This window comes from Ascaphus truei, chromosome 7 (genome assembly GCF_040206685.1).
Source record: "Ascaphus truei isolate aAscTru1 chromosome 7, aAscTru1.hap1, whole genome shotgun sequence".
NCBI classification, from domain to species: domain Eukaryota; kingdom Metazoa; phylum Chordata; class Amphibia; order Anura; family Ascaphidae; genus Ascaphus; species Ascaphus truei.
This window is the reverse complement of record NC_134489.1, coordinates 51,752,332-51,767,709: the sequence shown is the minus strand read 5'-3', so window position 1 is coordinate 51,767,709 and position 15,378 is coordinate 51,752,332. Positions and strand designations below refer to the sequence as shown.

Genomic DNA, 15,378 nt, shown 5'->3' with positions numbered 1-15,378 from the left:
AAAGGGGGTGTATAGTATCACCCATGGAGCTACTCATATGCTACATTAAGGAGGTGGGTTTTAAGATGGGTCTTAAAGGTGGATAGATAAGGGTGCTAGTCTGATATCGAGGGAACTGTATGTTTTCCTTTATTTGAAAGGCTTCTTCCTAAGCTCTCCTAAACTTACTACAACCTTTTTAAGTGGAAGAATGTCCCTTTAGAAAATCTTTGCTACATGTGATAGAGCAACATGGCAGATAGCATAGAATTAAGCTTTCATTTCAGTCCGATATCCATGCTTTCACTTGATAGTGGGAGCATCACACAAGCAGGTGGTCCTAGGAAAAGAACTTGCAATCATAGAGTATTACTAATATACTGAAATAGTTTGTAGATCAGCAGATTATTTGAACGAGTTTATGATGGTACTTGTAATTTACCCCTCTATTATATGATTTTGGGTGGGTTTGCGTCTTTATTGTACTATCATGTCCTTACTCCATGGTACAGTTACTATGGGTGTGCACCATTACTACACATAGACCACCAATTATTTCACTCAGCATCAACCTTGTTAAAAAGAAATGCAATAGTGTGGCCGCTATTCAATATGTAGTCAAATTGTCTTCCCAGTGGTGGAGAAAATCTTATCTTGTTCATTTGAATGGAGCTGAACTCCTCTTTTCTGGCAACAGGAAGCATCTCCACAGCTTATTGAATTGGGGACTAGTTTCCAATACATGTTTAATAAACACACACATACCCAGCAAGCTCTAAAAAAAAATCCACATAATATCATGGCTAAATGTATATTACAATAAACAAAGAAGCCTAACGCTACATCCAATATGACAAAAATATATAGTGAAATACCTATATAGCTCTTGAGAAAAGGGTCGTTTAGTTAAATCCCTTGGCCAAAGCATTTTAAACCTGGAAGCCACTTCATGGCATGACCAAATATTGCGGGTCCTAACACTAACTGATTAAAATTCTTATTTACTGCTATAGTTAGAGGAAGAATGATAGCGTTGGATCTGTTAAAACCAGCTGCATGTCAAAGAAAGAACTGCTTACTTGGAAAGTGGGGAGGGGCGAGCGTAAACTCTGGGAGGGAGGAGCCACTAACCTCCAAAACAGCTGAGACCAATACATATAATACTCCTCCAACACAAAATAACACCCCCTACTGCACACACAAAGCAACCCCCCCTCCAGCACACCACATAACCCGCCCCCTGCAGCACACACAAAGCAATCCCCCCTCCAGCACACCACATAACCCGCCCCCTGCAGCACACACAAAGCAAACCCCCCTCCAGCACACCACATAACCCGCCCCCTGCAGCACACACAAAATAACACCACCCCTCCCTGAAGCACACACAATGACTCCCCCCCCCCCCCCTCCCTGCAGCTCACACCCAAAATAACCTCCTCCAGCACACACAAAATAACACCCCCACCTGCAGCAGCACGCATAAAATAACATCAACCCCCAACACACAGAAAAAGCAGCAGGCACGGGCTCAGGGAAGGGAAGGCACCTGGGGGTGATTGTGTCTCTATGCTGAAAGTAGGGTTGCCAGGTGGCTTGTCCAAAAATACTTGACACAATGGTAAAAGATGCGACCCCCCCATACATATAAAACATGCCCCCAAATACATATTAAAAATGCCCCCACACCCCCCGACTATATATAAAAATGCCCCCACCTTCCCAATACATATACAAAGTACCCCCAGCTCCCCAATCAAATTCAGATTTACCTTGGGGATGGTGTCAGGTCGGGCACAGTGGTTGCGGGGTGCCGTTGGCTGTGGGGGGGGGGGGGGGGCAGTGGATGCAGAGGGGGGGCCGGTAGCTGTGGAAGGGCAGAGGGGGGGCAGTGGATGCGGGGGGGGCAGCGGCCGGTCAGAGCAGTTGTCATTGGACAGATAGGGAGAGAGAAGCCTGCAGCGGGGGAGAGCCGGGCATGGCGGCAACTGCTCTCACCGACCGCCGGCCCCCTCGCAGCCACCCTGTGTTCGGAGAGAGGTAATACAGGACACATACATGCCCGGTATTACCGTTCATTTTATACCGGATGCAGGGGCCAAATACCAGGCTGTCCGGTTCAAAACCGGACACCTGGCAACCCTAGCTGAATAGTGAGAAAATAAGGGGCCCTGGGAGGTTACAGTGCTGCTGCTCTCCGTTGAGTCCTGAGGTCCGTCCTGTCGGACACCGACACACACTCCAACCCCCTACCTTACTGCGCGGATTGGGCTCAACTTCAGTGTGGATCGGCAGGAGGGAGAGGCTGCAACTAGAGGCCCGACGAGGGAAAGAGGTCCCCCTGCGCCCTGATTACCAAATATAGGTGACAGAGATACAACAGACATACACATACATATACATGGGACAGGGACACAGCCACGGCTAGAGTGCTGCAGTAACAAAAAGGGACACACAGGGAATGGTTGGAAAAATGACATAGGGGGACACGTGCATATAACAAGACCAATAGAGAGACTGCCTGCATTGACGAGGGACATATACAGAATTAGTACAGTCTGTTGGTACAAATTGACACATATTTGGCTCACACTGTGATATAAGCAAATGAAGAGATAGACACCCATACCCCTCTCCTCACCTAGGTGGAGGCCCGCACCTCCCTTTGATGCAGTCAGACACTGCCTGCCACCCTCCTCGTATAAGCAATTGCACAGCGTGTTCAAAAATAATTGGAATGTTTTTGCTGCGCTGTGCAGTTGCTTATATTACTTCTAAGTAGTGCTCGCCCATGAAAAAAGCCCCTTCAGTCCAGGCTCGTGCTCACTGTTGGAGGCGGCGAGCACGAAGACGTCATGATGAAGCAGGGAAATTTGTCGCTCCCAAATTTTGCTGCCCTGGGCCTAATGCGAAATCTGCTACTTAAACCAGGGCATTGTAATGATAAAATGTATACATATACTCAATGTATACCCCTAAACAAACAGATGACATAGTACTTTTGTATAATCCTTTAAAAATCCCTACTGTTGAGTACCTTTCATAACTTCACTCACAGCGTCCATTTAATGATATTTGAGCTCATTGTTTGTGTATTATTATTGTTATTATTGTTATTATTATCTTTAATGTAGATAAACTACATTTATCAGAGTTTAGCCCATAACCGTTTTATCTGTACTGTATGTCATGCCTGCATTATATATACTTATGACATCATTGGGACTAAGGACTATTTATATTTATGACGTTACTCTGTTCAGCCTTTAACACCCTTACTGTATCAATGAGATCAAATAAACAAATAAAGGATTAGATAACCAATCTACATACAGTATACTTTAGCTAATGTTCATGTATATCTGTTTTTCCCTGTCCTGCAGGTGGAAAGGTCAATGGTATTGGGGTTTGTCCTATATGGATACCAACATCTGCTCGCTTCAATTTTCTGCTGCCAATGGAGAAGCCAATGACAAGCCAAGTAGCATTTGTCCACAGCACAGCGAAAAAAACAAGTCAGAGTCTGGAAAGCACTCCTATTCGGCTGTAACAAGCTCAGCTGAAGCAAAGGACATCCTTGCCTCTCTGACTGCAGTATGCAAAGAAGACCTGCATTTCGCAGCAGGAGCTGGTTACAAATGCCTTTGCGTGGTACAAGGTCTAGTGGATTTCTATGTCTTTTCTGAAGACACAACATTCAAGTGGGACTGCTGTGCTCCTCATGCTATACTGAGATCCCTCGGAGGGGGTATACTTGACCTGTCAGAGTGCATGAAAACTGTAAGGCAGCAGAAAAGATTGCAAGAGAAGCCCAATCTCTTGTACAATGCGGAGGTGGAAGGAGCAACAGGGGCAGACCGGTGGGCTAATAAAGGAGGACTTGTGGCTTACAGATCGGAAAAACATCTAGAAGACTTCATGGCCCTCTTGATGAAGAACATTCCTTTTCAAAATGTGAACATATTACCATGATCAGTTCATATATTACTAAATACATGTATGCTACATGTATTACATACATACTATCTATTACAATATTATTGTTACTATACTCTTTAGACTAAGTTAGAAAGGGATTTTTTTTTTTCTTAAATATTGATGCATGTAAACTTGGAGGCCCATATTTATTAAGCAGTGCTCTGCAATAAAACCCCTTCCAGCGTCAATACACTGCAGCCCATTCAGGTGAATGGGGAAGTAAGCGGTCTTCCAGCTCAGGAAGCATTCTTATGGAGTAGCACCTTTCAGTAAACTTAAACACTACAGTTCTTGAACAATATTTGGCATACCAAAATAGGTCTACTAAATTAATTGTATTTTTCTATCTTCAGAGACGAAGGGGTTTATACAGTAACAGAAGATGAGGCCTTTGTTGCAAGGCTAGAATTATATTATAAAATGCTACATTGAATATTAAAACAATATATAGTAAATACTGAACGGTTTGTCTTCTCATAAGTAAGTCTGCGATTTGCAGTTTAGTAGGCGTGACAAAGTGCAGCAGCTGTTAGGGGCCGGCCATAGTGCGCGCGATCACGATGCAGAGCAACCGCGCGGCAGATGTTTCAAAAGACAAACTATTGTTTTTTCGCGTGGCGGCCGCGTCACATGAGCGGTTCAGCCAATGAGGGCAAACCAGCCTGGTGACACGTCCGCCACGCCTCCCCATCGCCTCCAGCTCAGTTCACCCATCGCTCGGGCGACAGGCACACGTGACGCCATGTGCTCCGTCGTGTGCGCGCCTACTATAATCTTAGCCTAAGGGTCATTTAGTTAAACTCTTTGGCCAAAGCGTTGTAAGCCTGCAGCCCATCTAAGGCATGACCCCTTTATCTTATATATGTTTGTGAACTGGTAACAGTTGTTTGGAGGTTAGTCACCCTCCTCCCTTGGTTTACAGTAGCAGGTTTTATCATGTACCTGTGGAATACTGGTCTATTGAGACTTTTCTCCCTCCATTTCAGACGTGAATAAGAATTTTCAGAGTGTTAGGACCTGCAAATGCCTTACAACGCTTTGGCCAAAGTTGAACTAAATGACCCTTATGAGAAGACAAACCGTTAAGTATTGAACTGTATATTTTTTGTCCTATTGGATGTAGCATTGGGAACGTTTGTCTTTTGTATACATTTGGTCGCATCCAATAGCATTCCTTTTGACACAAATATATATAAATATATCTCATTATGTGGTGGGTGTTGGCGTTAGAGCGTGCAGAGATTGTGTATGTTTGTAAATTGTCAAATAGATTTATATTATGTTTCATATACCATTTAAAATAATGGTGACAACTTGTGTTTACAAATTTAGTCCGAGTTATTGCAACCCGTTGCTTGCCGCAGCCAGACATACACAACGCATCAGCAGGAAAAGCAGCCATTGTTTTGAGTCGGCTGCGTGAGAGAAGGGGGCGGGACTATTTCGTTATTTCACCACTGGAGTGCGCCGTGGGTTGAAATTTCGTTGGCTATAGCTGTTATGTCATTCCAAAATGCTTTTCAATTATGCTACACAACTATTCAGTCCCCTCAGGTGGAATCGGAGCATCATTTCACTTGTGCTATGTTTGGAATATCAACCTACAAAAGAGAGAATCAAACAAGGAACCATATTTTACTACCCAGTTACAGTTGGATAAAACTAAAATACATTGAAATAAATGGGATATGCCTAGAGCCACATGAGTAAATGTCTGAGGCTGGGATCAATATCCTGTTATATACGCTGCTTCTAAAAGTACTGTTATTGAAGAATTCAGTATTATCGTGTTCTAGATCTAGTGAACCGAGAAAAGGTACTTTGCCAAACCGAACTGTGCCTCTACTTCGATTTATGCAATTATGGTCTCTCTAAAGTTCCTGTTATATTCTACATATTAGAACCATCATACCGTAAACCGATACAGTAACCGTATAATAAATGTTTTATTGCTATAAATAGTATATCGTAATTACTTATTTTCCAGATATGTTTATCCTTTCATAATTATATAGTTTAATCATAATGTTTTCAACTTTAAATATTCTCTAATTGCTTTCTCAACTGACAGTAATTTATTCTCTACCCATAGCGTTCAAAATTATATTTATTTTATTAGCTACTTCATTTATTTAAACCACCTATTTTGCTGCGTCTAGCACAGTACTCCTAATACTTACATATAGAATTAGCGTTCCATTTTTGTTTGAAAATTAAGATTTCATGCAAATACTGACTGTAAACATATGCCAGTAAAATATTTCAAAGCTATTTTATTTTAGACATAATATAATTGTTACATATATTTAATATTATGGTGGTGAATTTATAGGGGGGGAAATTGCGTTTTTTTGTCATTTCGAACATCACAGGCAGCATCATGTATTTAAAACCAGAGTGTATTTTTGTAACCAACTCTAAAAACAATGATTTTGTCCTGTTGTATCACTAGTGTATCTCCAATTACTGAAAATAAAGGATATATTACACGAAGTTTTCAAGAGCCTGTGTGTTTATTGCTGAATTTGGGGATCATTCCATATTGTTCGAAGCAGCCGTCCAGGACGTTCAATGAGGATTTTCAGCTGTAAACAGCCTGCATGACCGTTCCAGAGGATATAGAATGACCATCCTCCATTTGCCTAGTAATCCATTGAAGTTTCCTGACCTTTGTCCTGTGGAACCCTGGGGTCTGATGAGAGATTGTTAGGACTTCCACTGAAATAAATTGTTAATAGTGATTTGGATACTTTACTTTTTTATGGTACTATAAAAAAACTTGCTATATTTTTTATTTAGGAAATCAAGTTTTTTCAGTGTTTTGTAAAGTAAGTAAATAAAATATAAAAATATGTTTGTTTTTTTTAAATATATATATATATTGTTTTTGTAGGTTGCGATTCCTTTTTAGGGGGCCAATAATACAGTTCTTCGTAGATTAAATTATAGTGCACAGAGGTTTTGAAATCTCTGTACACTAGAATTTCATCTATGAAGAACAATACTGTTGCTTCCATAACGGTATCACAACCTACAATATACCTACATTACTTCACTACGAATATGGCTACTAGAACCTGTGAAACTTGGATTCTAAATGCAGAAAATTTAAAAAGCTTCAGACAACTCCAGAAGTATGGACAGATGCATATTGGGTATTACCCAAAGAGACAGGAAAAAGAATGAATGGGTTCAAAACCAAACAAGTCGGTAACATCAAGAAATTCAAATTTCTGTGGGCCAGACATATCGCAAGAAGTATTGTTGGGCAAATATGGTACTTGACTGGAATCCAAGGACTATCAAAAGACCAAGATGACGACCAAAAGTAATATGGGAGGAGGAAATTCGAAAATTTGCAACCACAGTAGCTGAAAGATTTCATAGGGCACATGTGCAGTATATATGAAATCATTGGGGTGGCCTTTATCGTGTGTGTGTGTGTGTGTGTGTGTGTGTGTGTGTGTGTGTGTATGTATATGTAGCCCCGAGGTAAATTTAAAATCCCTGCCCTTCTGCCGTAAGCGCCGTGGGGTCGCGGGTGCCGCCGGAGGCAGCGGTGGACCCGCCGGCGCTTCACGAGGGTGGGGGCCAGTGAAGGGAGCGCTCGGCATCCCTGGAGGTTCGGGCGGCTCCGAGAGCAGGGCGCCGCCATCAGCCGTTAGGTTGCGCATGCGCGGTAGCAGGCAGGCGCAGGGAAGGCCCCAGATAGGTCGCGCATGCGCAGAGAGAGGTAGAAAGCTAAGGAAGCCCCAGGGAGATCGCGCGAGGGCAGGACAGGGAAAAGAGGAGTTGAGGCGGCCATTAGGGGTTCGCGCATGCGCAGGGCAAGTGCGCACGCGGCCCCAATGCTTTAGGCAGCCCCTGGGAACTACAATTCCCAGGAGGCTTAGGGAGACAGGCATCAGGTGCCTGAGAGTGGCCAATAGGGCTGGAGGAAGCTCAGCCCGGGAATATAGATACATTTCCCGGGCTTTGCATGCGTCAGTCAGGCAGAGGAGAAGGAAGGAGTAGGAAGGGTGCAGGGAGCGCGTGGCTCCTGTACCGAGGTAAGGGTTCTCCCTAGATCCCCAGGCAGGCCCCAATTCCCAGGAAGGGCAGGGGGTAACTGAAGAGGGACGGCCATAGCTAGGGAGGTGACCCTTAGGTGAGGAAGGTGTTAGTTTGGCAGTGCCACAGCGGAGAGGGCTGTGGGCACTGGCAAAGAGGCACAGTGTGCAAGCAGTGGATTTGCTGCGGGATCCAGGTGGCTGTGTGTGATTGCAGCTGTCTGTGTGTGTTGTCGCTGCATGTGCTGGGCGCAGTGCGTGCAGTGTGTGTGAAGCGTGTGTGAATCCCTGCAGGCTGACAGTGTGAGTTGTGTGTCGGCTGCAGGTGGGTTAGGCTGTTAGGATTAGCCAGATACAGACAGGACTGGGTAGCTAGGGGAAGGGGGGGCAGGTTATGGTTCCACAGGCCCTAGGAGTTCTCCCCAAGCCATCCCAGGTTGCGGTTCATCAGGGACAGGCCCTAGGTTAGGGTTCCTGTCCTGATAGTGTTGCTGTCACTCTAGGAGTAATTAGTGATAGGAAGGGATAGCGGCGGTTGCTGTTCCCATGCGGCTGGTGTTGCCGTGATCCGGTTACAGTTCCCGTGGAGCGGTGGGACCCTCGTTGGGGTCCACCGGCAGAGTACCTGGAAAGGATCAGACGGACGTCTGACCCTTTGAGAAGTGGGTTGCGGTCCCGAGCATCGGAGTGCTCGGAAGGTATCTCAAGTATATAAGTGCACCAACTGGGCCCTAGCTTAATTTAGTGACTGCGCAGTCACCCACGACCTTCCGTAGGATTGCGGGACATTGGGTGTGGGGGATCACAGGACACTGGGTGGGGAACACCAGACATTGGGCTGAGGTGATGCGGATAGAGCATCAGGTTATGTTATATGATGTTATGTAATGAGTTATATGTGTGTGTTAAGTAAAGTGTAGTTATTGGTTTATCGTATACGTGTGTTATTGTATTTCTTACCCAGGGCTATCTTTCATAACGGGGGATCCTGGGTAAGTGGAGGCGCTGCACCAGGTAATGGTAAGGGTTTCCCCAGGCTCCCAGCTAGCGGAGGCTCGAATCTCCTGGAGCCACAGGTGTTATGCAGTACCAGTAACCCTTTAGAGCAGGTGTGTTGCGGGGAAAGGAGCCGGTTAGACCACGAGGGGCCAATGTGAGATTGGGTGGGTCGGCCGGTTCACAAAAAGGGTTACATATATATATATATATACATGTGCCCTACAACATTTCTTACACATACTGTATAGAATAGCTGAACTAGATTTGGTTTTGCACTCAGCAGGACATTTAAAAAAAAAATAATAATAATTAAGAGTTTTGTCATTCGTAAAGGTTGAAAATTATTATCTTTTAGTACACACTATCCATGTATAATTTACAGTACTGTACATGTAATAAAAGTAGGTTCTGTACAAAAAAATGATGAGGTAGCTAACAGCACCGCAGAGATTTAGTTTTTTCAATTTAACCTTCCCGGCTGCGGGAGGAACCAACAATTGCAGGCTTTGGAATAGTTACAATCATTGTTCTGTATTTGGCTCTGAATATATTTTGCCCTCTGAAAAGTGTCTGGGTAAACCACAGGAAGTCAAATAACTTTTTACATGTATTAAGATTTTAGAGAGAATGGTTTATACAATATTTATGTTTTGAATGCTCCAGAAACTTGTTTTGAAAATAGAAAGGACTATTTAAAAAAAAAAAAAATGTTTTAAAAATAAATCCCTTTGTTCTTTAAAAAGAAAAAAAGTGAATTGTAGATTTGTAAATTAAAGTATAGTAGCACTCCCCAATTCCATTACACGTTTACAACTTAATACAGCATAATAAAACAAAAATGTGAAAAAGAAAAAATGTGCACAAGCGCTAAAGACTAAAACACCAGTGTGACAATTGCAAAATATATATATATAAAGGCTGCCTAGTAATACTGTCAGTACTGACAGAGAAAGTGAAAGTGAAAACAAAGAAAAACCTGGCGCCAAAAGTTCATTGGATAATCCTGTACTCCTCAGGGGATCAGCACACTTGCTTGACAGGCCATATAGGGGAAAAAACACAAACAGACACAGATCATAGTGCAACACTGTAGGGTTAAAACAGGTCTACACTAATACACACACTGCACATATAACATAGAGACTCCTAGTGACTATAAAAACTATTTATTAAATAAAAAGAACTATGCCATAAATGGTTTGGACAAATGAGAACACCGCTGGTCATCCAGATATGAAAAATCAGAGCCCTACTTACAAGCAGCAAGGCAAATACAGGCAATGCAACAAAGAGTCTTCCGGCTGCTGCTGATGTCTTTGCAGAGATGTGATTCCTGCTGCACCGTGACTCTCGTGCTGACTCTCCCTCCAGGGGTTAACAGGAACAGTGGCAGTGTTGGAGGCCTGCTTGTGGGGCTCACAGCTCTCCTCTACGTGAGGCTGCTCTCCTCACTTCCTCCTCCGGTTACACAGGCTGTCTCAGAGTGTCAGTCTTTGTAGCCCCTGAGGAAGTGGAGTAACATCCACGAAACGCGTAGGGCAGGTGACACAGTCACTTTGAGCTTGGTATTGGACTTTTTGGGACACTTGGTCACATTTGAGCCCCATTGCAGCCGTTAGTTCTTGGCATACAGGACGTTTGTACTGTCCCTTTAAGGGCACGTGCACACTCGCGTGCAGGCACGCTGAGACAGCCTGTGTAACCGGAGGAGGAAGTGAGGAGAGCAGCCTCACGTGGAGGAGAGCTGTGAGCCCCACAAGCAGGCCTCCAACACTGCCACTGTTCCTGTTAACCCCTGGAGGGAGAGTCAGCACGAGAGTCACGGTGCAGCAGGAATCACATCTCTGCAAAGACATCAGCAGCAGCCGGAAGACTCTTTGTTGCATTGCCTGTATTTGCCTTAATGCTTGTAAGTAGGGCTCTGATTTTTCATATCTAGATGACCAGCGGTGTTCTCATTTGTCCAAACCATTTATGGCATAGTTCTTTTTATTTAATAAATAGTTTTTATAGTCACTAGGAGTCTCTATGTTATATGTGCAGTGTGTGTATTAGTGTAGACCTGTTTTAACCCTACAGTGTTGCACTATGATCTGTGTCTGTTTGTGTTTTTTCCCCTATATGGCCTGTCAAGCAAGTGTGCTGATCCCCTGAGGAGTACAGGATTATCCAATGAACTTTTGGCGCCAGGTTTTTCTTTGTTTTCATAATAAAACAAAAAGCTCCATAGAAATTCTGATACCCACCAGAAGCCTACATTAGTTTAATTCATATAATGTTGGTATCTTGACCCCTGAGCATGTCCTGCTGTTTAACAATTTTCTTAATCTCAGAAATAAAAACCGCATTGGAAAGGTAAAAAAATAGATCTTTTACAATAAAAAGAATGTGACAAAAAATTGCAATCGGCGCAGACTGCTTCCTTTTGTAACAATTAAATATTTTTCTTTAATAAAGCTTTTCAACAATACTTTAATGAATATCCCTAGTTACAAATAATTTTCAGATCATTATATGAAACACTGCTCTTTTCATTGCTCTAGTGGGGTTGCTGCTCTTTATAATGAGTAATATTAGAAGAATCTACATGTTACAGCAAGGTATTTAGTGCAGAGAATCCCTGAGAGAGAGAAGGTCACCGCGAAGCTGGCAGTGATTCAGCAGATAGTTGAAGGTATGATTAGTGTGAGGAGCTGGATCTATTCTTTGTGAAGCTATGAAAAAATCAATAATAAACTTTGGTTGCGCACAGAATGTTCTCTTTGCTCTGATACTTAAAGAATGACAGAAGATCAATGGCACTGTCTGGACATTTCTTCCATTGACCTTGTGACTATCTGTGTTGTCATTCTTACTACTAGAAATGCACCATACAGGCATACCCCAGTTTAAGGACATATCGCTCAATAGGCAAACGGCAGCTCACGCATGCGCCTGTCGGCACGTCCTGAACAGCAATACCAGCTCCCTACCTGTACCGAAGCTGTGCGCAAGCGGGGAGACTATAGAGTCTGTTACAAATGCGTTATTTACATCAGTTCGGCACGTATATGATGATTGCAGTACAGTACATGCATCAATAAGTGGAAAAAGGTAGTGCTTCACTTTAACTACATTTTCGCTTTACATACGTGCTCTGGACCCATTGCGTACGTTAATGCGGGGTATGCCTGTATTTTGTGTGTGTGCGCATATATATATGAACAACAAGAAAAGAAAGCGCCCGATCCTAGTGCAGCATGAAAAAATACACTTTAATAAAAAATAAAATATAAAAAAAGGGTGGTCCAACAAATTCAAACTCACAAACGATAAAAAGATTAAAGCATGTAATGAGTATACTCATTCGCCAACTGTAGATAGGTGTTGCTCCACTTGCACGGCACTTTCCCTCTTCTGTGTGGTTCCAGTTTCTCTAGGCCGCCATCCAGCAAGGTGCAGGAGCTGCAGCAACCTCTCCCAATATGACCCGGAAGTCTATCACTCTCACAGCAGCATCCGGATCGGAGGTGATGTGATTGTGACCCCGCAGAGGTGGATGTGTGTACCGGCGCCAAGCAAATAGTCCTCAGAGTGTCCGTGGGGTATCGTTAGCAAGCAGTGCAGTGAACGGCGAGTATATTCAGTCAAATAGCTTAAAAACTCTTCCCTACGCGTTTCATCACTCTCACGGTGATTTCATCAGGGGATCCATGACGGAAGTACGTCATACTATTTATACAAGTGTGTGTCAATCAAACCAATTACTAGTTCATTACTAGAAGTAAAAACACATGTATATACTTAATTGGTTTTACAATGGTAGAAAGAGAAGACAATTAATAATCTATAAATGTACAATAATTAAACAATTCATAAATTATAATTAAATAAATTAAATAAAATTCATGTACAATTACAATGTTACATAAATTATAAACAGATAACAATTCTTAAATGACAAATAGTAATAGTGTTCAGTCGTGTCTGTATCGACTTTTATGCACCTAATTATAATGATGATTAGGAAGGTAATAAATGGGTTTATAATGAATTTAAATAATCCCCAATTTGTAAATTGTATATAAGAATCCCATTGATGTTCTAATTATTATATTTGTTACAGACAGGAATGATAGCTACCTAAATATCAATGACCATATAGAAGAATGTGAAGAAAAAATGAATGACAATGGTGAATTAAATTATATAATTATGATGGAGATATATTATAATCAAATGAAATAGAATGGATGAATTGAAATAAAATAATTAAATGAAAATCCTAAATGCCTGTGTCCCATGCCCCTCCTAAATTAATAGACATGTGAACTCAGACACGGGCCATTAGGATTTATATGATAGAATTAGATAGTTGCAAGGAAGAAAATTACCACACTATGAAGAGTGAATGGGATGATCAGATATGCATTGTATTTTGTATATGAATACGGAATGATAGGAGACTAATTTGACCCATCTTATGTATATGATAAACCTATTGAGTAGAAGATAATTTGATTAGATAACCCTCTATTTTACAGGAAAACCAGGAGAACTGGCTAACTGTGACTTTGTATCCCACAGTCACCTGCACGACAAAATGAAAAGCAAATGTATCACGGCTTCTGTCTCCATGCTGGCAAAGGGTACTTATTTTATTGTGAATGAAATCAATAAAATTAATGAATGTGACCCAAAAAAATATATTTTATAAAAATAATATATATATATATATATATATATATGTAGCTAGATAATTATATCCATGAAAAATAAACTTTAATGTGAACATTTTGTATGTGAAATATTGTGAAAGATTATTATTAATAAAAATTATATATTAAAAAGAAGAAGCTCTATTCTAATTTAATGTGTATGTGTGTTTATTAATTAATAATTTATTCTTGGTTATTTCTTCTTAATAACCCATATTAATTTATCAAGTGAATATTTTTTTTATATGTTTTTAATATGTATTGAATGAATTTAACTAATAGTGATAATTCTAAACATTAATATGTGTATAAAGTGTTATGAATAAATGAGTCTATTCAGAATTCAACAGAATGGGAATGGCACTACCCGAAACAGATAAGGAGGGAACAAGACAAGCATGTTCAACCCAGACCTCCAAATCAATGCCTCAAGAGTAATGGCTCTTAGATGACCGCACTAACATCTATGCAGTCATTTCGACCCGATGGACTTAAAGTATTTAGAACATAAATCCAATATGTTTCACGTAGGTTAAGGCTTTTATGTCTGTCACCACTTAGTAGGGTAGATGTTATGTGTTCTATACCCATTATTCTAAGTGGTATAGGATCTTGATTATGTTTTAGTTGATAATGACGTGACAGACTATGTGTTTGTAGCCCATGTATAATGTTCCTACGATGTTCTAAAAACCTAGTACTTAGGGCTCTCGTCGTCCGGCCGATATATTGTAGCCCACATGGGCATATGATGGCATAGACCACAAAGCTGGTTAGACAATTGATGTTTCCCTGGACTGAATGAGTGGATCCATTTAAAGCAGATATAATGGAATTAGATGTATTTAGATGTTTACAAGTTATACATCTGCTTCGTTTGCAATGAAAGTTGCCGTTTGAATGGTTTTTATTTTCACAGATAACATCTACACTTTTCAATCTGCTTGGAGCTAGAATCGATTTGATGTTTCTTGCTTTTTTGAAAACTACTGGAGTCCTTGTTGGTAACTTATTTCCAATTATTGGATCGTTTCTCAATATGTTCCAATGAGAAATTAAAATTGATTTTATTTTGGAAAATGAGTTATTATATTGAGTAATGAATGATGGTACATCAAATGGATTTTCCCTCTTATTCTCCACTGTCTTGGAATTTTCTACTTTTGATTTACTTTTATCCAGTAATTTACATCTTTCTAAAGCTCCTACCACTCTAAATGTGTTGGTGATGATTTCTTTATCATATCCCTTGTTGATGAATTTATTGACTAAAACATACCCCTGGGCCAGATAGTCCGAGTCCCGAGTACAATTTCTCCGGACCCTTAAAAACTGGCCACGGGGGATATTTGCAAGCCATTTGCCATAATGGTTACTGTTGTTATGTATATATCCATTTGCAGCTACTGGTTTGAAAAATGTTTTAGTAAGGATGGTATCCTCACTATCCACACTGAGTTCCAAATCTAGAAAAGTAATGGTCGATTTATTTATCTCAGATGTAAATCTCAACCCCATGTTGTTATCATTGAATGTTGAAAAGATGTCTAATAGTTCCTGCTCTGCGCCATCCCACACAAATAGTAGGTCATCAAGGAAACGGCCATAGAACACCAGTCCCGCCCCCAGCATCGCATTACCCCACACATGAATGCTCTCCCACAGCCCCATGTATA

The 15,378-nt window shown here is 41.5% G+C and overlaps 1 protein-coding gene across 2 annotated transcripts in view; it reads left to right on the top strand.

Moving 5' to 3' along the window:
• Window positions 1-6,450, top strand: part of INPP1 (inositol polyphosphate-1-phosphatase) — a 30,698-nt gene extending 24,248 nt beyond the window's left edge. For both annotated transcript variants that reach the window (XM_075608370.1, XM_075608369.1), the window contains one exon: window positions 3,363-6,450. In XM_075608370.1, coding sequence (XP_075464485.1) covers window positions 3,363-3,951 — 589 coding nt within the window. In that variant the 3' untranslated portion in view covers window positions 3,952-6,450. The remainder of the gene's footprint in view (window positions 1-3,362) is intronic.
• The last annotated feature ends 8,928 nt before the right edge of the window (window positions 6,451-15,378 follow it).